This window comes from Centrocercus urophasianus, unplaced genomic scaffold (assembly GCF_019232065.1).
Source record: "Centrocercus urophasianus isolate 14NV4802_14NV808 unplaced genomic scaffold, USGS_Curo_1.0 seq_10, whole genome shotgun sequence".
In the NCBI taxonomy this organism is placed as follows: Eukaryota; Metazoa; Chordata; class Aves; order Galliformes; family Phasianidae; genus Centrocercus; species Centrocercus urophasianus.
This window is the reverse complement of record NW_024884142.1, coordinates 77,048,884-77,068,210: the sequence shown is the minus strand read 5'-3', so window position 1 is coordinate 77,068,210 and position 19,327 is coordinate 77,048,884. Positions and strand designations below refer to the sequence as shown.

The following is a 19,327-nucleotide window of genomic DNA, read 5'->3' as shown; positions in this document are numbered from 1 at the left end:
GGTAATTCTAAACACCTTCTGGATTTCTAAGGAATTGAAAAGAATCTGTTCAAGAACAAAGAACACTGATTTTTATCTGTATGGTTCAATAGTTTTTAAGCCCTTCTCTTTACAACAGGATTTAGTTAACGGCATATAGCTGCAGTCAAGAAAAATAAAAGTGTCACGTTTCTTTCCAGATGCATCTTGGTCCTGGGGATCTGATGCAAAATGTCAAATTTCAGGTGCACACTGTGTATTTGAACTGTGCTTCCTCTGGATGTCATTCCCTGAGGGAATTAATTATGGTAGGATATATCACATGCACAATGACAGGCTCTGTTAAGCCTTCCCGAGGCAAAGCTGCCGATCAGGTCAGTGAGAGCCTGAGTGCTTTCAGTTGCACTGGAGTGAAGAAGGATTTCTGTGCAGTGGCTTTTGGTATCCTTTCAGCAAGGTACTTCAGGACACAAGAGTGCAAGTACAGTGCCCTTATTGTGATGGGAGCAGGGAGGAACACTGCCCATGTGTTGGATGTATTGGTTTAGAAAGGAGGGGAAATAGAAATTAAATTGTGCACTCTGGGTTATAGTTGGCTTTCATGATAGCCTCATTCAAGAGGGAAAATAGAGGCATACATAAATGCAAAGCATTTTTTATGCCTGATGGTTAAAACACAGGGCAGATATGATACTGTTATACTTTGAGGTTGACATCTGTTCCTCCCCTTCAGACTTATTTCAAGGAATCATTGGTACATGCTGCTAGCTTATCAGAAGGCACAGATTATAAATACACGCTTCTCATTTATCCCAGTATGCTCAGTTCTCTTATTCTGCATAGAGCTCTGTACTGAATTACCAGGATACATGAAAGAGAATAAATGTGGAGATGTCATTATGTCCTTGTCAGCAGGAGCAGGTGCAACAGAGCTCACTCCAGCTCCTTTCTGTCTCCTGTCTCGGATGGGCTTGGAGGTGCAGCGTCTGCCCCCAGGCACCTCTCAGATCAGCTGCAGGGCTGCATCACCAATCAGCGTCAGCAGCCCTGCAGAATAAGCCAGGCATTTCCATGAAAGGCTTCTCGGCACAAAGGAAAAGGGAAAATATAAAGCTTTTCCTCGTGAAGGGCTGGGGCTTGCTATTTGTCATCGCTTCTCTTCCTTTCCTTTTTTCAGTTGCAGTATCCTTATGGAAGAACTGAACAGTTGTGTTTTTTTGGTGAGTCACCGAGAGTCTTTCAGGCAGCTCATTCCTTTTTTTAATTTGTGGGCTAGAATTCTGAAAATCTATGGTTTATTTAAGGGATAAGGGAGGAAGTCAGCTGGTACAAACTGATTAAATTGCACTGACGCTGTACTTCGCTTCTGGGTTTATCTGAGGTGTGCTGGTTTTAGGGAGATGAAGACAGCCTGCCTCAGCTTTTCTGACTTGAAACTTGACTGCCAGATCCCCAGTTAGTATGAAGAGATGAAAATCATTCGTTTCAGTTGAACAGAGCTCCCTTTGGTTCTCTGGTCCTGATTGTTCAGTTCCTTGTAACTGTTTCACTGCAGCTGTTAGCTCCAAATTATGGAATAGAGTTCAGTTCTATAAAGCGCTATGGTGTTAAAAATACGTGAAGATCAATGGTTGTGAAGTGCTGGACCATTTCTCCAAAAAAACAAAAGGTCTCAGTAACATGTGGATAAAGAATCAAAAAAGGTATCCCACACCACTAATCCCATCACCTGTACTGAACTGTATCAGTGAGACATTTTTTCAACAGCCGAGCTTATTTTACTCTGTAGTATTTAAGTTGTATTCACGATTGCTGACTGAGGAGCATTTTCAGGCTATTACTGTTAAGAAGGCCAAATGTCACCATTTTTGAATGCTTGGAATATAATAACTATGCATGTTTTCCCTCAAGGATTTTCTTAATCACACATGCAGTGCTTGAGATCTGTAATACTGTGTCATCTTTTATCAGCACATCTGGAAGACCTGTCATGTTGGGAAGATACTAGATGTAACAGATACTGTAGAAAAAGAAGCCATTAATCTGATTTAAGGTTATATCTTCCATGGATTATCTCTTTTTTTTTTTTTTTTTTTTTTTTTTTTTTTTTTTAAACCTTGGCTGTGTTTCTCATCTTTCTCTTGAGGTTTTCTGTTTTTGTTGGCAGTTAGTGAAATTTGTAGAGTATTTCTGACAGGCTGAGAGACAATGCTGGCATTTCTTTGTTAGTCAGGAGCAGTGACTCAGCTTATTTGTACAGCATAATGCGCACCTGCTGGAGTCGTATGTGCAACACTGAAGTTTGCAGCAAAGCTAAGAAATGAATCTTCACTTCTACAATAGAGCCTGCAAGATTCTGAACTCTATCTGTGTTCACCAGGGTTGTATGGGGCTCTCTCCTAAGAAAAACTTGTGATGAAGTAGTAATCAAGGAGTCAAGCTGTGAATATGCATTCTGTAAGTAGGCTGATGAGTGCAGTCTTTTTAGGAAGAAAATCTTAAGTACTGTTTTATGCTTAGTTATATGTTTGTGCTGAAAAAACAAAACTATTCCAGTTAAGCAGAAATGTCTGAAGGGCTTTACCCATAAGTCAGTGTCTGTACGTACACAGAAGAAACTGGATTTATTTGGAAAAAAAAAACCTACAGTTGGACTGTATTTCCATTGTGCATTTAAATCATCACGTCACAGAATGGCTTGGGCTGGAAGGGACCTTTAAGCCCACCCATTTCCAACCTCCTGCTGTGGGCAGGGCTGCCCCCACCAACTCAGGCTGCCCAGGGCCCCATCCAACCTGACTTTGACACCTCCAGGGATGGGGCATCCACAGCCTCTCAGGGCAGCCTGTGCCAGCACCTCACTGCACATAACTGGAAACATACAGGGCTGATGGTGTATGTCTTAAGTTTGGTTTTGACACTTGGTAGCAGTTGTAGAAATGTATGAAGTTAGGACGTCATCCTGTTGTTGCCTATACTGGGAAGGTAACATGATGAAAAGCTGCCAGTCTCAGGTCTGCATGTTCTCAGACCTAACACAGATTAGGAACTACAAGACCTGACCCTGCAATTAGCGTTGTGCAGAGTGAAGAAAGGAACTTTGGTAATATGTTTGCAAAAACAAGCTGTGGTAAAGAAGCAGGCCAGTGTTGCCATGAATGCAGTTTTATCATTTTCTTAAGTCAGAGTGCTGTGCAGCACCAAATGGTAAGCACAGGTTTTGTTGCTTTAACTGAAGCTCACCAGTTAAAGGAGGAGTGAAAGTGCAGCAGCACATTCCATAGCACTTCTGACTGCTGAAATCTAGCCCTAGGTCTGCCTTAAAGGTCATGCTCCTGTGTCTTCCTGCTGCTGTGTTCAGCTGGCAGTGGTGCTAACACAGACTGTAATTACATTATGGCTTTGCTTTGCAGATGTAGATAAATATGATTCCTGCTGGTAGCAAAATATCCATTTCTTTCTCTCCGATTTTCTGCAGTGAAGTCAGCAGTTTTGTGTCTACTTACCACAACATGGATTTGTTCTAGATTCTGTGGGGCTTTCCCTGAAGTAAAGGAGCTTTTATCTGCTTGCTTCATTCCTGCAAGTTCTTTCACCTTTCTAGTGTGCCTTTGCCTTTTTTCCCAGCTAGCAGTGAAACCTTCTCTCCCATAACTTACTGAACATCTTCTCACATAAAGCACTGTTTCTGAGCTGTCATACTGTATGGTGGGTTGCCATAGTCAGAACACAGGCTAAAACTTGCTCACACACACCTGAGAGTCAATATCCTATAGTGAATTCCTTGGCTTTTGGCAGATTGATTTCCATTGTCACCTTCACTGAGAAGCGCGGGCAGTGAGCTTGAAATATCAGCGGACAGGCTCTGGCCCCTCTAGTGTTACTCATGTTTACACTCAGTCCTCTGTGACTCTCATAATCTTTCTCCTCAAAAAGAGCTTGATCCACCAAGGTCCTTAAGCACATGCTTAGTTTTAAGTGGAGGAGTAATTGACTTGTTGATTTCGGCAGGACTACTCATGCTTGAAGATGAAGACCTTTTGTAAGTGCTTTGTTGGAGCAGCGCCAAAATGGAGTAAATCATATTGCCCTAAAGCAAAGTGATAGAAGGAGTGAGGTCTATTTGACAGCAGTGCATAATGCATTTTAAAAAGAAACAAATGCCTTGTTTAAACTAAGCATATTGTTCTTATAGCAAAGCTGAATTCTGTGTGGTTCTCTCTTCCTAATACAGTGGGTGTGTGATGCAGTTTTTCTGTTAGCTCCAAGCATCTTCGATATGGAAGATTTTGTTAATGTGTTAGGTTGGGTAGAAATGTTCTACTAATCCTGTGGGGAGAGTTCTGCTTTACTATATTTTGTTGTATAATTTATACAACTGTGAGCATGCTATCACTTCTTACTACTTTGACACACGGTTAATTAGAAAGTATTTTACTCTATCTTAGTGATGCGACACAGGATTCAGACTTACCTTCTCAGGCAGAAGACATGTACTTGGTCACAGTTTAAGGTGACTAGGAGGCTGATGTTGAATGCCACTTCAGTAACCACAGTCCTGATATCCTTTCCTCTAAAAGCTGCCTAAACTGCATCTCCTAGAAGCTTTTCTGAAAAGCACAGCAGTTGAGAAGTGTAAATGAAGCATCCAGTTCTGCAGTCTTTGGGGAGAGGAGGAATTGGCAGCGTAAAAAGTACTTCGACTTTGTCCTGTAAATGCTCTTTTCTTGTCTGGCAGGATCTCAGCTTAGCAATTAGAGAGCCTAGGCCTTGTTTCCTTTTTCATTTCTGTAAATGGAGAGTCCAGTGGTTGTGACAGCATCGTAGCTCTCAGTTCTGCCCTTCTAAATTAATTTCCATTTAATCAGGTCTGGCTGGATTTACCCAAGGGCACATCTGATGACATCCTGAAGGCTCAAGCCCAAGAGATGAGAAAATGTTTTAAAAGTGGTGACAGCTATGTGGGGTCCCAACCTCCTTTCCTTCCTGTCCACAGATTACTCTGAAGTTGCGAGCACCAGCATTAATAGATTAAATATAAAAGACAGTAGGAAGTGTTGATGAATAGATAGTAGATAGTAGATAGATGATGAGTACATGATGAATAGGTAGTAGATAATGTTGATGAATAACCTTTGCAGAGATTATTCCCGCTGTCTGTCCTGCAGGGAACAGAACATGGCTCTTGCGTGTCATATGGGCCATATGATGCTGGTCCCACTGTCTGCCCTGCGTGGATGTCAGGGGAAAATTCTTTACAGAGAAGTGGTGAGGTGCTGGAACAGGCTGCCCAGAGAAGTTGTGGATGCCCCGTCCCTGGCGGTGTTCCAGGCCAGATCTATGGGGCCCTGGGCAGCCTGGTCTAGTATTGAATGGGGAGGTTGGTGGCCCTGCATGTGGCAGGGGGGCTGGAGATTCATGATCCTTGAGGTCCCTTCCAACCCCGTGTGATTCTGTGATTTCTGAGTGCAATGTAGTGCACCAAGGTTCCCAGTACACTCCTGAAACAGCACTGCTAAATACACATTTTTGTGTGGATCCTGGCTTTTGGAGGCTTGAAAACTGTCCTTTCTTTTTCTAGGTAAGTGTCGAGTGCAATGGCAATTATTCCTTGTAGCTGGGCCTTGTCAAAACAAACAAACAAGCAAAAAAAAACAGTAATTCACACACACACACACACAAAAAAGCAACCCAACACTTGCAAACTAAACCTCAGTTTAAAATCTTTCAAAATGTTCCAACACAATATCTAGTATGTAGTCCTAATGGAAGAAGTTGATATCAACACTCCACATAGCAAGACTGTAATTTCCTTTTTCTATTTAGTGTAAGGGTAGTAATTTGGCTATGCAGTCAGTTAACGTTCCTTAAAGCACTGCTGTATCTGCATGATGGAAAACTCCATCCAGCATCTTGTGACAATGCAAGTAAACAGAAAAAATGGGTGGCTTAGATCTGATGACCCAGGCAGGTCAGATAATCCTGGTGAGTTCTGCCAGACTGTGACTTTGTCACATCTGTAGTGAAATGCAAGTGCTATGACCAAGGTTGGTGCTTTTTCCTTCATGTCACAAAGTTAACATTGTTTTTGGTGAGTAGCTTTTAGTCAGAAATTTCTTGTTTTCTGATGAGAAGGTTTGTGGGGATCATCTTGGTTTTTACCAGTGTACTGTTCTGTGAGCTGAGCCAGATGCTTTCATTCTCCTGGCAGTTTGCTTTCAGAACCAGAAGGAAAAATTCCTTTGTGCTTAAGAGTTTCCAGATTTTGCTGTAAGCAGTTGTGAAAATTATCTTTGTCTTTACTCAGGCTAGATGTAGAGTGAAATGCATGTGTTTTTTGATGACACAGAATCATTTTGTTGCCAGCTCTTCATCAGGGCAAGAGGAAGGTCAGAGTTCCTTTCAGATGTGTCACCCAAGGATCCTATATAACACAGAGAAAAAAGAGAAAGAGCAGGGCTTTCATCACCTCTGCTAACAGCTAGCTCGATTCCTATATTCTTAACAAAAAGCAAAATATTGCAAATCTAGGCTTCAAAATGAACATTCTAATTGAAAGGAGAGGGAAAAAAAGAATGCTGATCACTCATTTTTGTGCCTCGGTTTTTGGGGTATAGCCAGATATGGCTTAGTTCTAGAGAAAGATGGAGATGAAGACTTTCAATGCTTTCTTTTCCAGCAAGTAATTGTGTTTTTTCTTCCAGCAGACTATTAGTTGCTTTGTTGTTGTTTTTTAAGTGACAGCCTGCGTATGTTTAGTGGATTAAGGGGATTTGTTTCAAGGCCTCCTTCTAAGTGTAAGTAGCAGTTTCTGGGTGGGCTGTATTAATTATGAATCATATTTGCACTCTGCATCACAAGTGAACCTTAAGGAACTGAATGGCCAAATAGGACTGGCTGCAGACATGTTTGTTTTGGAATGTTTGGATCCATGCATAGTTTCCCTCCTACGCTGTGTACAGGAACTTTTTAGGTGCCTTTTACTGGGGGGCTAAGTTTAAAAAATCACCTTCATAATGTGAATGTTAAATAGGTAAGAATCTACCTCTCTGGAAACTGTGCTCATCCTGTGCAGTCATAGCTTGTGGAGCAGCAGTAGCTGAATTACTCTTGTGGAGAATCTGGGCTCTGAACAGGGCATTCTTCTAAAGAGGGGTGTCATCTTTGAATCTGCTTGTTTTTCCGGGCTGAGGCTTGTGGTTCTTGTCTTTATTTTTTGTTGATATTGGGGGGGAGGTGGGGATAAATGGGCGATGAGCCATAGGCAGTATGTCTGTAAAAGTATATGACCAATTTATTTTTGTAGGGAAAGTGATAGATTACATGGCACAGCATGAAGTTATAAAAGGAGGTTGCAGTCAGCACTGCTGGCATTAATTTAACTAGAGAATGTGCCCTTAAATGTCAGGAGACTGCAAGAAGCACTGAGTTATTTGAGAAGACAGCAACTTTGATGTTGATGTTATCAAATAGAATGTAGAAGATTAAGAGCAGCTTACCAATTTTGCCATTTTTTTCATATTGATAACATGGCAAGGGCTTTAGCAGGTGCTCTGGGAAGGTTAACTGTTACGATAAAAGAACTTAAACTAATTGGCTTGTATAGGTGACTCACCATTGTAGCTAAACTCAGCAGCGATAAACTAAACAGCTAATTCACTGTGAAGAAACTGCAGTTCTAGGTACAATTTCTCTTTGTACTAGCAGATAAAACAAGACCATACAATCTGGGTTATAAAAAGAATACAAGCTGTAATTATATTTATGCTATCACAAAATGTAGGAATGGCCATTCTTGATCAAACTAAGGGCTTCTCTGTCTTCAGCAGGACATCTGGTGAATGCACAGGGAAAAGCATGCAGAAATGTGGCAGTGGGATGATCCTTCCCGTCATGTGTTATCCCTGCTTCTGTCAGCTGAGTCGTTCTGAGGCTTTCTGCGCCAGACGTTGCATTAAGGCAGAGTTTAATGCCTCTGATGGGTCTGTCATCCATGAATTTGTTTAATCCCTTTTTGAACCTGTTTATGTGTTTGCTCCCAGATCGTCCCCTAGCAATGGGTTTTGCATTTTACTTTTGCACTGTACAAAAATACACTTCACTTGCTCATTTAAAATCCACAGCTTCATTGCTTTATTGGATACCCCCTACTTGTTCAATTAAAACAACACAGACTGCTTTTATTTCTTATTTTCTTCACACTATTTGTGATTTTATAAGTCTGTCATCTCTTCTCCCAGTCTCTTTTCCAGGCTGAGAAGGCCACTTACTTCCATGCACCAAAAGCATTACCAAACTTTCATAATTCACCTCATCTTCTCCATCCTCTTCCTAGATCTGTTAAATCAATCTGTGTTCTGTATCCCCTTGTAGCCTCCTTTTGCATCTGCTACCTTAATGGGGAGGAAGCAGATTCAGAGAGTTCAGTGCTGGGGGAGCATTGTTGGGCCACCTACCCACTCAGGTCATGGCATCCCCCAGGTTTTCATTGGAGCTGGAATGGTATATTTCTTTGTTTTTCTGTACGGAAAAGGACCGTACGTAATGCTGAGAGGTAAGGGAGGGTAAGCTAGGCTGTGCTTCCCAGTGGCACTTGCTGTACCAACACCCCATTAATCTGTCACTGGATAAACTGCATTTGCTGTCCTCAGAGCTGTGACCAGGACTCTGGTTTCTTTCTCCAGGCATAAGGCTGTAAACACACACAAACAGACATGCACATGCATCCTGTCATTTAATGAAGGACACACACAGGCTGCAAACATTAGTTGCAGAGATTCAGTATCTTCATTCTAAAGTCGATAATTGTCTCCACAAATTGGGACGTATTACTGCTGTGCTTGGTGACAGAGTTTTGTTTGTCTGTTTTTCCTTTGTATGCAGATTCAGAATAAGTCAGCAGTTGTGTGTGTAGGTGGTCAAAGTCTAGGTCAATGAAGAAAGACTTTGGGAAATTATGGCCTTGATCTGGTAAATCTCAGAGATGTTGATTAATTAACTTCATTAATTGACAAGCTCTGATGAACTGAAAGGGCTAAAAGCAGCCGGTGAATGACAAAACATATAGATAAGTGATAACATAATGCTCATTATTTCTAATTCAGTCTCTCAAGCTCAAAATCAGTGGAATGTGGTGTTGTTTGTATTTGTATCGATTATTGCTTGTAGTAGAACAAAGAGATCCCATTGTGGTGCTGTAAAAATGCATCATAACTACATTTAAAACTAAAAACTCCATTTTAAAGAACTTTAAGAACTCTTAATTAACCATTTAATAAATTTACTATATTTTTAGAGCATCTGCAAAGTCAGTAGGTTATTATTAGACATAGCATCTTCCAACTTCATCCACATTGATAATATGCTGTAATAGTGAAACCTAATTTTTCAAGCTTTGCAAATGAATTTATCTAAACAAAGTCAGCTATATACATATATTAATTTGAGTTAATGTTGCTGTGATTGATCAGTATGTTTACTTGTGGCAGTTACTTGACCTTATGGCAGGGAACAGAGACTTTTGATACTGTCCACGTAAGTGTTAGAAGAAAGCCTGTGTTAAGAGGGAACTTAGAGTCCAGTATCAAGAGAGTAAGCACTGGTTATTTTCCACTGTTGCTGTTCCTGAAATTGCACACATTACAAGAATGACTTGGGGTTTTTTTCCTCTCTTTTCCTATGCTTATGTACCTGTAATTTATGTATTTACTTTAGTTCAAATCTCTGTTTTCATTTTCAGAGGCTAACAGAATTAACAATGACTATATTGATAATCTCGGCTATTTTTAGATGTGGAATCTCTTTAAGAGTCTGCTCTGTTTAATATTACAAGCATCATATGAAAGTACAGTAAAATGATACTAAGAAAATACAATGAAGTGAGATCTTTTGCGGATCTTTTGTTTATGCACTTGAGAGTTGTGTGCAGACACTGATACAACATGATACCCATTAGATTTATTTGTTGCAAGAGTGCTATCTCTGTAATAAAATGATAAACTTGAGGTAAAAATGATACTGTGCCATCTACTTCATTGGTCTCTCTGTATTTTTATTTATCTAGTTTTACTGTCACAAAACTTACTAGGAGCTGAGAAATGCAAACAACATATAACATATATAATGCAATGATTTTCTTTCCAGCTTGCAACTGTCATGTTGAATTCCATTGTTTACTACTGTTGTCAGTACAGCCTGAATCCTTTTGCCACTTACGTTCTTCCTGTTTGCCTTTTGATTTTGTTCATTATATTATTGCTTGATAGCATGAAGAGCAGTATTCCAGAGTCTCATTACCACAACAGTTAACTATGCATGGTATTTCTAAGATCTGCTAATGTTACATTGCAGTGACGCTTGCAAAAATTGTGTTATTTCTTTGTTATTTTTTTTTAACCTTTGTGTGCCTATGTCTTACAACTGATGATAATATTCTGCTGAGACATTGTTATGTTTTTGTTAGGGATTTGCTCTTTTCCTGTATTTCATTAGTTGTTCTCACTCTTCAGATAGAATTTTGCATCTTCATCCAAAGAAGTTGATATGTAGTCACTGTAAAAGCAGCAGAATGATGGAAAAAAAGAATGTAATATTCACCTTCATAATGCTTAATTACAATATTTAAGTATACTGTGTAGTGATTTTGTGTGCGGATAACTAAACTATCTATATCCATACAGGTATGAAATGAAGGAGGAACACTGTTAATGTATCCCTTCTGCATAGTAGTTTGACTGCTAACAGATTATTCATTCGTATATGTTCTATTTGATTAGTATTAAGAGTGTTATCCTTTAGCACCCATGAGCGTGGTGTTATTTGGGGATATAATACGAGTATTTTCTTCTCAAGGCCCTCAGGTCTCCTTGACCACTACTCTTCTGCTGCAGTGGATGTCATACATTGGTTATGAAGGTCTTTCACCTTGAAAGTTTGGATGGTTTAAAAATATTCTGCACTTGTAAAATAACATCGATAGTTCATGGTAGTAGGTGCTTGGACTGATAGAATATTTTTCAGAAGTGAATTGCCAAAAGGGCAATGAGTGATGGTGCAGGTCCATTCCTCCGCTGAACAGACTCCAAAGAATCTAACTTGTGAGCCTCTCCATCAAGCCCATAGCTTCAATTTGTGTAATATCAATTGCCTTCCAGAAGTTACCCTGTCTTGCTGAAAAAAACTTTAAAGAATGTACTCTACACACAAGGTAGATGCTGCAAAGGTTATTTGCTTTCGTAATTGCATGTTTGCATTTACTCACCATCTTCATTTGATAAGTTTCAGCTTCCAACAAAACCTTGAATCTTCTGATTTTCTGTTAGATCTAAACCTCACTATTAAGTACATTTTCTCCATTGCAGGCTGAAGCAAAATATTTTCTCTGCTGTTTCTTGGTTAAACTAAATCAACTAAGCTTCTTGAGCCTCTGATGAACTACATTTTTGGGGGCTCAGTGCACTAGTATAACCATTTTCTGAACCTCATCCAATTTGAGTTGCAGATGAGAACTAGACACTGGATACTATTGTAGTATGTGTCTTGCTGATGCTGTGAACAGGAATAAGAAATTTTTTTTACATGTTTGTAAAAGACAGTGTTAAAAGCCATTCTAGCAGCAAGTGGTGAGTTGTGTCATTACTGAATCTGTCTTCTAACCTGAGGTTGACCTAATTCTGCTGAATTCCCATGGTCTGTGCAAGTGTGTATTCTCTAGGTACAAGAACAGTAGCTGTTCTTACACTATGTAGTACAAAAACATACCAGGGCTATCAGCTGTCTTGCCTAGGGGCACAAGATGATGCCAGGTGGAGTGAAGAGGAAATACTTCCTTCCTGTGAGGCATTACGTAATTGTTTAAGTATATTAGGTGCTTTGGATTTTTCCCAAACATATTGTCTGATATTTATTATGTAAGTCATTGTCACAGGAGGATGGCAGACTGAAAAAGCATTCTGGTTTCTGTGTTTTGCCAGTTCCTTTTTATTTTGTTTTTAATGCTGTCCGCATCCATAAAATGAGATTCAATGTATGCTTCACCTTGTTGGCATTGTAACACGTTGCTTTTAACATGTCCTGCCAACTTTGTGATATAGATCTGACTGCAGCTGAGGAATACTGGTAATCCTCTCATCTCCATGTCGGGAACTAAAGTTGAGCCAAATTAAATGTTTTGTGTTCCCGTGTTTTCTTTTAGAACTGGACATACTAAGAAAGCAAAATTGCTGGCTGCCAGGATCTTACTAGAGTGATACTGATTTTCAACATTTATGAGGTACTAATAAAACAGAAGTTGTTCTTTTTCATCTTGCAGCTTGCTCTTCACCAAAGTGAAGCTGGAATGGATTCATAAAGGACCTGAGGAGGCTCTGGTGACATGCAGACGTATGTTGCAGATGTGGCAGATGGCTTATAGTGTTTTACAGCACAGGTAGGCTTTCTCCACTGTCCAACTGTTCACAATGGGGATGTAGCTATCTTCTTTAATTGTCCAGATACTATACTTAAATTACTTTGTGAAAGGGATAATAAGTAATAATAATATTCAAACAAGCAACAGAAGTAGATTTTTAGCCACGATTAAAAAAAAAAAAAGAATTTGAATAGTGCTGAAAAAGGTCATAGTTATGTTCTCTTTCTGTCATCTGCTTCCCCTCCAGAAAAGATAAGAGTTTAGAAAGTGTGAAGGTTGACAGTTTGAATTTTCTTCCTTCTCTCTTCCCTTGGTTATTTTCACAGTCGTCATACCAATGTACAGCCCTTCCCCCCTTGGAAATATCCCAACACTATACTTACTTCTCACTTGTAATGTTTGTAGAGGTTGTGTCTGATGGAAAATACAACATGCTTGACAGCAACGGTCATGGCACCCAGTTGATAAAGAAGTTTTATTGTTCCCCTGTTTGTGAGTACATTTACACAGGCTGTATAAACACCAGAATGGTGGTACAGAATGATGCATGTCTAGGTACAAGCTGTTCTTAAAGGATTCTTAGTAATTCCTTGTTGGTTTAGCTAATGAGCAGCAGACCACACACTACATATATTTACACAGCACTAGAAATAGTCTCTTACATCCTGGAATCATTGATTTCCATAGCCTTAGTGTCTTTAGCTGATGATTCAATCTTGTATTTTTCACATGAATAATCTTTACACTCATGAGTCGTCCTCGTGAAGGTGATCAAATCCACGCTGAACATGTAGAACTGGATGTGACTTACTGTTGCAAGCTGGGGGGTTGCAATCTTGAGACTGAAGGGACTGAGTTGGAGAACAGACAAATACTTCAAGCATTTGGATTGCATTTGGATCTCAAGCTGTGCTTTGGCTGTTATGTTTAAAAGACCAAGATGTGACAGCTTTAGGGGCTTTTGATAAGCTTTAGCCATAGAAGCCTAAACAAAACAAATTGCTCTGCTTTTGCTTTTAGGACCTCTAATGTGTATTTCATTGCTATTCCCAGTAATATTTTTTGGCTTTCTCAAAAAAATGCTTCAGAAAGCATCTTGCATTAGGAAATAGTGCTTGAAAAGTAGCAGAAATTAACTTGGTACCTGCAGTTTTTGACTGGATTTAGTGCTGCAGGAAGTACCCTTTTTAATGCAAATTGCAGCACTATCAGCTAACAAATATTTAAAATATTCTGGGTTGGGCATTCAAAGGAACTGAAGGGGAATTCTTATCAGTGGGACTTGGAGGCAGCCATTTGTTAGGGCCTCTTGGAAAAGAAAAGCCTGTTTTTATATGAGGTTGAGAGCTGTTACACTCGAAACTCTTTACTAGTTCAATCAGTAGCTAATCACCCACAGTTAAATTGCACTTCAGTTGCGTTTGGTTGTATTGTTTGGCCCTGGTTTCTCAGCTGCACAATCTTACCGTAACTTTGTCAGTCTACACAGTCTTCTAGGTAGGGCCCAGTACTTTCTCCCTACTTTCTCCCCTGGCAGGTATTTATGTACCATGCTAAGTGCCTGTCCTTTCTGTAGTAATCTAATGCCTAAATCAGTGTTCGGCCATGTGCCTCAACACTGACCTCACGGTGACTGCTGCATCAAAGCACCATGTTAGTAATATTATAAAGCAAAGCTGGCAGGTTTGCACATACCTCTGCTGTTCCACCAGCATCCTCCAGCCAAGGCAATGACACTTGAGACAGTGATGGCTGAGCAAGACAGAGGTGCGGGACTAAGCATTGAATTCTCCCTTCTATCTTTCACCACAAAATAATTTCAAATGGGACATCAGTCTGGAAACCAGTTTGTAAAACGGGGAGGCCTAGTCAAGGCCAGACTTAGATGAGCAGTCAGTCGCTGAGAATTCATGGTCCACTAACAAAAACTGTAATGTTTGATCCCTAAGCCTAGTAAGAGGTTAATTAGCTATTATAAATGCGATTACCAGTATGACAAATGACAGTAAGTGGCTTTCAGTCCTAGACTGTTTGTTGGCAAGGGCAAGATTTGGTTTATCTTCTGCTGTTGTTTTTTGTGATTACAGCACAATCGTATTTAAAACCAGATCCCAATCCCAAGGTAATTCTTCTGCTGGATTAATACAAATTCAAGGGAATCCTATGCAGTCTGTACCATAGGACTAATTAAACTGGCAGACTGGGCATCCACAGCAATCACGATTCTGTGACAGCTCCTTTCCTGGAAGGAATATTATCCAAAAGCTGAGCTGCAGGGCTTGGAAGTGTGCCAGTAAAAATAGCCAGGGCAGTCACTTTTCCTTTTGATATTTTGTCTCTTAATGGATGGTGAGAGGAGATATCATCACCATCCGTCTGGTCCTAGAGAGGTGGCAGTCCTTTGGTGACAGGAAGGCTCAGGAGATCAACACTAAATGATTATCATTAGATACAGGGTTATTATTATTTTGGAGTTCCTCTTTTGAAGAGCTGCCGTGTGAGAACAGAAGTCTAGAAGAGAAGCAGACCAAATAGGCTTCCCTTCATAAAGTGGTACTATGTGGTAGCTTTTATCTTCTTTCTCTGTTGAAATAGAACAAAAGTGAGAGAGGAGATAATCTTCTTGAAATAAAGGAGTTTGGAAAGTGGTTGGTCTGTTTCAAAAGGATTAGAGCAGCACACTCACGAATCCAACTTCTACAGAAAATCCCAAGGGGCAGTGGTTCTTCTGTATGCGGGACATTGGTAGTTGGCCTTTTCTTATTTGGTTTTTTAGCTGGCAACACATTGCCCATCCAGTAGTTGTCAAAGATTGCAGCAGTCAAATAAACTGAAAGCAGCACACAAACTGGAGCCCTTGCTGGTCGTGGTTTTTCAGTGACCGAATTTCTCATCCATTGCTGGGTAGGTGGTGTTAGAATGACACATTCAAGAAACACCTGAAGTTTTCAGTTCCAGAAGACAGTTAGGGGAGATTATTGCCTGCTTCGAGGAGAACATTGTCTCCCTGCTGAAAGGTGGCCAGATAACAGTTTTGTTTCTTTACAGTGGCTCTGAGAAAGGAAGTAGTGTGACTGAAACGCCAGTGATCAAAAAGCATAACGGACTTCATCTCACGCTCCCGGATGCTCATGATAATGATTCTGGTGAGGAAATGATCTGTGCTTTCTCATCTTAAATACATCAGCTTTCTACGCATGTGCATGTAGAGAAACAGGGGGGGAAATTCTTACTTTTAAAAACATTATATTTTGAGTGAGTCTCGTGCTTTCAGGTTAGGGAATTAATGATTGTTCGAGAACTGGTAAAACTGATGTCATGTCCTCAGTGCATACAGCTGAAGAGGATGACAAATTCTTATTCCATATGTGGCTTTTATTAAATCAAATGTGTTCAAACATGTGGAAGAACTTCTTTACATAATAGTGATTGGAGCACTGGAACAGGTTGCCCAGGGAGATTGTAGAGTCTCCATCTCTGGAGAAATTAGAGACCCATCTGGACATCTACCCATGCAACCTACTGTAGGGTACCTGCTTTAGCAGGGGTGTTGGACTCAGTGATCTCTTGAGGTCTCTTCCATCGCCTGCCATTCTGTAGTTCTGTGTGTTTAACCCCCGTTTATATTCATCAGTGGTTTAAAAAGCATTACAAGGGTAAGTCTTGAGCCTGCAAACACTCAAGCATCAAAACATTAGTCAGTGTGCCTGCTCTTTTGTTCACAGTGTCGAGCCCTGAGGGTTTGTATTTATGACATTGTAATCTTCCTGGTTCTATACGCATATATTTATGTAATTCTTAATCCGTTTATTTCCTTTCCCTTGTAATATCCTTTGCTGCGATATGTTTCTATATTTTGTGTAAGTCTGTTTTCTCATTGTATGTGTGAATCACTTTTTTGTAGTTCTTTAGATTACTGAAAGAGAAAAGACCAAATTCAACACAGATGGATGAAGAGAGTTTATCTAATGAATAAGGAATGAATAAGTGCTGCTTGGCATATTAAAAGTGATGGAAAAGGGAGCAAATGTGAATGTTTTCTGGTGGTTGGTGCAAAATCATTTGAGACTGTAATCACTTGAAGGTCACTGTGAAGATTTACAGAAGCATCCCTTATGATCCCTGATGCTGGGCAGACAAATCAGCCTTCACTCCCTGGGTTATCTCCTCTACAGTACTGTCCTGGAGGCAGCAGCTGGGCACATGTCCCAGTTGGGGGCCCTTTTGGAGGAAGCAGGAGGTGAGGCAGCAGAGCGCTGCTCCAGCCGCGCTCTCCCCTCGTGCCTCCCAGTGTCGCAGCAGAAGGGAGGGAGGAGGCCTGGTGCTGGCAGCCCGCAGCAGGCTCCAGTTTCCGGCATGCAGCCTCCAGGGAGCGTGCGGCAGTATCACTGCGATGCACAGTGCTCTGTGATCCCCCGTGACCGAAGGGCGATTACTGCAGCTGGGTCTGACACCGGCCTCCCCCTCCTCGGTTAGGTCACAATGAGATTATTTGCTGTGCTAGAATTTTAGGTTTCCTGCCAGGAAGATTAATTCCTCTTTATTTTCTTCATCTTCCCCTAACTGAAGCAGCGTTCCTAACTAAATTCACTGGTATCAGTCAGCTGTCTTGCTATTTCATTCGTTTTGTGATTTAGTCTTATCTAATAATGTTCTTGCCTCAAGTGATTTAGGCTGGGGAATTCTACATTTCTTATAAGCCCAGTAAATCTATGGAGGTGCATTCCTATTCTCATAGTAGTTTTTTCATAAAAGTAAAATATTTAACTTAGTCCTTCTTGGTCTTATAACAGTGCTGCAGCAAAATTATTTAGGTATGTTTTTGCAGGGTTTCTATGTGGAGCTCATCATGATGAAATATTTTTTTTAATCATTTCTTTCAAAAAATGTGTAGAGGGCTTTGTTGTAAAACGCAAAGTTTATATTCTGTCTGGTGGAGCTGTTAAAAAGACAAAGAAAATGCACTGAAATAACAAATTGAGGTGCTGTCTTCTTATGCCAACATTTGCATGTATTTTCAGGCTTGACATTTAAGTTCTGTGAGACAGGTTTTGTGGGTTTTTTTTAGCCTATAAAGTTCTACATTCCTTTAGGAATAGGCATTCTGAGCCAGAAGCCATTGCTTCTGGCTCTGGCAGCATTCCTTGGCCTGAGGTCACTGGTATATGCACCTGAGGGTCAGGTCTGTGGCTAGATGCCTTTTGTCTATAAAGGCCAAGCCAGCAAAGTCCTGCCCTTGAAGGGTTTATTGGAGCCTTCCTACAAGGGCTTGCAGAGGTGAGAAGAAATAGCAGTAGCAAACTGCTACTGTTTGGATTTGGGCTGGAATGGAGCCTTTCCATGTGCGTGTGTACTGAGAGCAAGGAACATATCTGTCTGAGACTGTGCAGGGCTGGGGACAGATCAGCTGATCACTGCCTGGTGTGGCTTGCTTCCTTGTTTAGGCTGGAATGGAAAAGAAATATCAAAGGACTGCAACATGAAAAGGAAGCCCAAGTTACTTAGCAATTTACAGCAGAGGCTCTTTGCATATAACTGCCAAAGGCAGTAAATTGCTAAGTAACTCGAGTTCCCTTTTTAAGGCTGCACAGGCTGAAGCACACACAGCAGTGGACAAAGATCAGTGTCACACTGCAGGCTCTCTGCCTTCAGCAGCTACCTGCCTGGCTAAGAGGGAGAGGAGAAGCTAGCCTGTGCTTCTTCAAGTTCCTCATAGTGATGTTCTTTAAAGCCTTATTTGTGAGGAAAGGATGTTTCATTAAACCTGAAATGGCTGTTCAGCCCTGCAGCAACACATGAACCTGTCCAAAATGCAGAGTTCCCTCATAGTGACATCATCCCCATGCATTGACTTGCAAGGGAAAGAGGATTTCCCCAAGCGGATGTGAATAAGGCACAGCCCATCTGCCCACTCACTGCAGTCAGAACAGCGTTAGGTATAGGTGCTGCACAGCTCCAGAAAGCCTCTCTGAAAGAGGACAGCCTTGGCAGAGGAATGTAATGCTGAATGTTGCTTTTAAAGCACACCACTCTGATCAGGAATGCTAATACAAGAATCTGCTTAGGCTGACTACCAAGTCCACGAAGCCCATGCAGTTTGAATTTGACCATGTGAGTCTGCCCTAAACAGCATCAGTAATTGTTCACATGGCAATTTTCATGTTGCCTCTCTGCTGGGGATGAGTGCCTGTTTGTTTTCCCTGCATTAAACAACCTCATTCTGCCTGTGAGTTCCTGGGAGCCCTTTTGCAGTGAAATTTCTTCTAAATGGAGGGAGAGAGATGAGCAGGAGTGGACAGGGCAGAGGGAGGAATTCCATGCAGTGAAACAGGCAGAAGAAGATTGATCTGTTAAATAAACTGTTACAATAAATCCTCCATACAATGTGGAATGACTTTTACGGTACTATTGTAGCCATAATTACTGCATTACTGCACTGTCATCTCTTGGAACATTAGGTCAAGAATGTCTTTGAAAATATGCAGGAATGTTAAAAATGCGTTTAGGAGGAGCACATCTGCATTTTGCAAGGGAGCTGTGGGAGGCGTCTGTGCTGAGCTCTGGGGAGCTGTTTTGAAGTTCTGCTGCTGGAAATGAATGACATTGGTTAGCAGTGAGATAACAGGACAAGCGTTTCCCGTGGCAGTTTGAGGCAATTGTGGTCTCTCCATAGAGAGTATGCTCTCAGAGGCTTTGGCTTGTATAAAAGCTGTGGGCAGTGTTCTGCCCAGTCTGCACAGTCTTTGCAGAGGAGCATGGGGTGCACAGAGGCCTGCTGACACCATGGCCCCCCATAGGTGATGCTCAGCTGTCAAGATGTGCTTTAGTTTCAGCCCTCTCCAGTTTTTCCAGCTGGAGAGGGCTGAAGCTGAAGCATATCTTGACAGCTGACCATCACCTATGGGGGGCCATGGTGTCAGCAGGCCTCTGTGCTGGATC

General features: G+C 41.0%; 1 protein-coding gene across 7 annotated transcripts in view; it reads left to right on the top strand.

Moving 5' to 3' along the window:
• Nucleotides 1-19,327, top strand: part of TTC7A (tetratricopeptide repeat domain 7A) — a 160,807-nt gene that overhangs the window by 94,600 nt on the left and 46,880 nt on the right. For 5 of the 7 annotated variants that reach the window (XM_042812210.1, XM_042811883.1, XM_042812364.1 and 2 more), the window contains 3 exons: nucleotides 7,806-7,961; nucleotides 12,290-12,406; nucleotides 15,437-15,534. In XM_042812210.1, the coding sequence (XP_042668144.1) occupies nucleotides 7,806-7,961; nucleotides 12,290-12,406; nucleotides 15,437-15,534 (371 nt within the window). The remainder of the gene's footprint in view (nucleotides 1-7,805; nucleotides 7,962-12,289; nucleotides 12,407-15,436; nucleotides 15,535-19,327) is intronic. The other 2 variants (XM_042811968.1, XM_042812129.1) reach the window with 2 other exon arrangements.